Source organism: Molothrus ater, chromosome 11 (genome assembly GCF_012460135.2).
Source record: "Molothrus ater isolate BHLD 08-10-18 breed brown headed cowbird chromosome 11, BPBGC_Mater_1.1, whole genome shotgun sequence".
In the NCBI taxonomy this organism is placed as follows: Eukaryota; Metazoa; Chordata; class Aves; order Passeriformes; family Icteridae; genus Molothrus; species Molothrus ater.
Window position 1 is genome coordinate 17,475,463 of NC_050488.2, and position 4,131 is coordinate 17,479,593.

The following is a 4,131-nucleotide window of genomic DNA, read 5'->3' on the forward strand; positions in this document are numbered from 1 at the left end:
TTAAACTGCCCATTAGAAACCTGCACCAAAACAGCACAGGTGCATCAGCAGATGCTCTGTTCTAGTCAGGTCAAATGGGGTTTATCCAGCTCACAAAACCTGCCCAGCCCTCCGCGGGTCCTGTGTAACTAAGCCTGGGAGTTGGCAAGCCCCTGAACAACACAGAAACATGGAGAGCATCCTTTTTGATCTTCTTAAGAGCCCTAGTCAGACCCCAAATGACAGGTTCCACAAGGAACCCAAATGTCAGGCTCCTGACTTGCAGAGGCACCTTTTCCTTGATGTTCACACTGAAACATTTGCCCTGTAAGCTTGCTGCAAGCCTCCTTCCCCTCCAAACCCCCCTGCCAAGCAAGGGACAGCACACCCAGATGCTGCACTGCAACAGGTGCTGCTGGACTCGCCTTGCTTGCGAGCAGGAAGTTAAATGGCCATTTAGCATGGCCAAATCGAGCAGAGGCACACTGGTGACTGTAACACGGGTGTATCACTAATGTGCGGCTATACTGAACCAATACATATGCCATAGGTACCGGTATGCGTGTATATGGGATTACACACGCTCACACACACACACACACACACCTGTTTTATGCCCAGATACACTGTCTCCATCAGCTGTGAACGGCATCACGCTCCCCGGAAGGGGATGCAGGGGATCCCCGCCACGGCCGCTGGAGCCGGACACCTCACCGCCCCCCACCGGACCCCGCGGCTGCCCCCGAGCCCCATCCCGGCACTCGTCCCCGGCGGGAGAAGGGCGGGGGCCGGGGGTCCGGCTGCGGGCGGCTCCGCCCAGCCCAGCCCCCCGCTCCCATCCCCGCTGCGGCAGCGGGACCTCCGCGCCGCTCCGCGCCGCTGCGCGCCTGCCTCAGCCCCGCGCTCCGCAGGGGCCGGGCTGCGCGGGGGGCGGAGGCGTGGGCGGAGGGACGGAGGAGCAGCAGCAGGAGGAGGGAAGGGAAAAAGGAGGGAGAGAAGGGAGGGGGATTTACCCCATTGTCCTCGGCGGGAGCTGGGCAGAGCCGCCGCCGCCGCTGTGCGCAGGCTCGCCCGGCCCCTCGCCCGGCGCGGAGGAGCAGCAGCCGGCGGTAAGGGGAGGCTCCGCTGCGCTCCGCGCCCCCCCCTCCCCCCCAGCGCATCCCCGATGCCCCCGGGGCGGCGGCGGAGCTAGCGCGGGCGCGGGAGCCGCATGGCCCGCGGGGAGCGCGGCGGCAGCGCCCCGCCTCGCCGGGGCGGCCGGGGCGGCGGCGGCAGCGCGGCGGCGGCTGCGGGCATGGGGGCGCCGGGCGGCGCGGCCCTCGGCCCCGGCGCGCTGCCGCGGCGCTGAGCCCCCGGCCCTGCCCGCGCGGAGGAGGAGGAGGAGAGGAGGAGGAGGAGGAAGGACCCGATGGCGAACAGCAGCGAGCTGGGGAGCAGCAGCAGCCCGCACCTGCCCAGCGCCGGCGGCCTGCTGAGCGCCTCCGGGCTGAAGCTCGCCACGCTGGGGCTGATCCTGTGCGTCAGCCTGGCCGGGAACGTGCTCTTCGCCTGGCTCATCCTCAAGGACCGGCACCTGCACCGCGCGCCCTACTACCTGCTGCTGGACCTCTGCCTGGCCGACGGGCTCCGCTCGCTCGCCTGCTTCCCCTTCGTCATGCTGTCGGTGCGCAGCGGGGCCGCCTGGCCCCACGGGCCCCTCAGCTGCAAGGTGCTGGCCTTCCTGGCCGTGCTCTTCTGCTTCCACGCCGCCTTCCTGCTCTTCTGCGTGGGGGTTACGCGCTACATGGCCATCGCCCACCACCGCTTCTACGCCAAGCGCATGACGGGCTGGACCTGCCTGGCTGTGGTGTGCATGGTGTGGACCCTCTCCATGGCCATGGCCTTTCCCCCCGTCTTTGACGTGGGTACCTACAAGTTCATCCGGGAGGAGGAACAGTGCATCTTCGAGCACCGCTACGTCAAGGCCAATGACACGCTGGGCTTCATGCTCATGCTGGCGGCCGTCATCGCCGCCACCCACCTGGTCTACATCAAGCTGCTCTTCTTCATCCACGGGCACCGCAAGATGAAGCCGGCCCAGCTGGTACCGGCCATCAGCCAGAACTGGACCTTCCACGGGCCGGGAGCCACCGGCCAAGCGGCTGCGAACTGGACGGCTGGCTTTGGCAGGGGGCCCACGCCGCCCACCCTCGTGGGCATAAGGCAGGCCACCCACAGCCAGATCAAGAGGCTGCTGGTGCTGGAGGAGTTTAAGATGGAGAAAAGGCTCTGCAAGATGTTCTACATGATCACCTTGCTCTTCCTGCTGCTCTGGTCCCCCTACATTGTGGCCTGCTACCTGCGGGTCTTCATTAAGGCCAGCTCCATCCCCCAGGTGTACCTGACCACCTCCGTCTGGATGACGTTTGCCCAGGCAGGGGTCAACCCGATCCTCTGCTTCATCTTCAACAAGGAGCTCAGGGTCTGCCTCCGAGCCCACTTCCCATGCTGCCAAAGCATCCAGAGCACCCAGGGCACCATCCTTTGTGATCTCAAGAGCTTTGGGATGTAGGGGGGCTTTTCTCTTTCTAAAAAAAAAGAAAGATGGATATAAATTTCCATGTTTCTGCATATGAGCTCAAGAGAATGTGACCTGTGGGGGACATACTAAACCACCACCCAGCACCCAAACCTTAGGCTGTAAGAAGCTATTTTATTTATTTTTCTATATTTTGCGTATGCTCTCTTCAGAACATAACAGGTTGCTGTCTATGGGAACAGGTACTTGAGCAGAACACCCCCAAACCTTAGGCAGTAAGAAGCTGTTTTTTTCTTTGTGATTGTGTGGTTTTTAAAAACAAAACAGGGCTCCGAGTTTCTGGTCTTGCTTCTAACGTTTCTAAACATGATTCCAACAGATATGGATTAAGGCCATGACATTTTTTTTGTTTCCCTATTCCTGTCTGTTTTGATAAAGGCTTAACAATTTTACTCATGTAATATTTGATAAGGGCCAAGACAATTTTATACTAAAGTTATTTTTGATGACCTCAAGAGGTGTTGTTTTATTATTATTTGATTTTAAGTGAAGAACATGAAGAGGACGTTCCTAATGTGGTCAGAAGTCAGTTTTGGTGGGAGCTGTTGGGTTCATTCATTCTCAAATGGTTTGAGTATTTGAAGCTGTTAGTTATAACTTTTGCTTGACATGCAAACAGTGTAGAACTAATTTCAAATTTTCTTGTTGCACTATTAATTTGGTAATATTTCAGAACTATTTGTGAAACGTGATTTTAAAATACCAACTTTAAAAATAAGCAACTATAGCAGTTTTTAAAACCTAGATTGAAATTCATATTTTACTGCCTTTATAGGAAGTTATCTACAAACCTGGGTAATACTTGTACATTTTGACTGTTTTCTTTAATAAAATATTGAAAACCTTTACTGTATGTAATTGTTTCAGAATGGCAGCATTCTGCTTTGCTGACAAATAACTTGTGTATGTGGAAGGTTGTATGTCTTGTGTCTGAGTAGATTTCACAGCTAAGGTTATTATGGACAAGCACAATCCTTATTTGCTGTTAGATCTCAATTTAGGTGTTTATACCAATAAAAGTGACTAAAGCTATTTTTAAGAAGACTTAAATTCATGATGGGCAACAGGTTTAAATAGCACAATTCTTTGTGTCTGCTGAAACCAAATTTCTGTTGTAGCTAATTGCTCCTCTCTTAATGATAGAAGAGTGTGTAATTGTGGATGGCTAATTTTAGTTGGCAAAGCAGTTTTTTAACACTGTGGCTTGGTCAATACCATACTCATTTATAAACTATATTCTTAATGGGAAGCTTACATTTATTAAGCATGGCATTTTAACCTGCTCTATTCTACAAAAATGTCTCTGAAAGTATTTCAACCAGTAACCTGATGGCAGGATCCTGGCCCAGCTTCTTAGCTATCTCAGAGGAAGCTGTCCCTGAGGTGCTTCCCCTCTCTGATGGATCATGTAACAGTTCACAAACCTGTGCTGGAGCAAGTCTCACACAAAATAGCTGGAATACAGTCTGCATCTGCTGAGTATTTCTGTAGAGAGTAGTCCAAAACTGGTAGACATCAACTGAGACATAGTTGTCCTGTGACTATGAAGGGAGCACAAAAGAAGCATGGCAGAT

The 4,131-nt window shown here is 54.2% G+C and overlaps 1 protein-coding gene across 1 annotated transcript; it reads left to right on the forward strand.

Annotated features, from left to right (window-relative positions):
- The first annotated feature begins 1,334 nt into the window (after nucleotides 1–1,334).
- Nucleotides 1,335–3,589, forward strand: GPR27 (G protein-coupled receptor 27). The gene has a single exon (XM_036391232.2). The coding sequence runs from the start codon at nucleotides 1,388–1,390 to the stop codon at nucleotides 2,528–2,530; it is 1,143 nt and encodes a 380-aa protein (XP_036247125.1). The 5' UTR covers nucleotides 1,335–1,387; the 3' UTR covers nucleotides 2,531–3,589.
- The last annotated feature ends 542 nt before the right edge of the window (nucleotides 3,590–4,131 follow it).

Bases quoted from the DNA above. Each gene is read 5' to 3' on its own strand.
- GPR27 (XM_036391232.2), top strand. From the start codon at position 1,388: ATGGCGAACAGCAGCGAGCTGGGGAGCAGCAGCAGCCCGCACCTGCCC.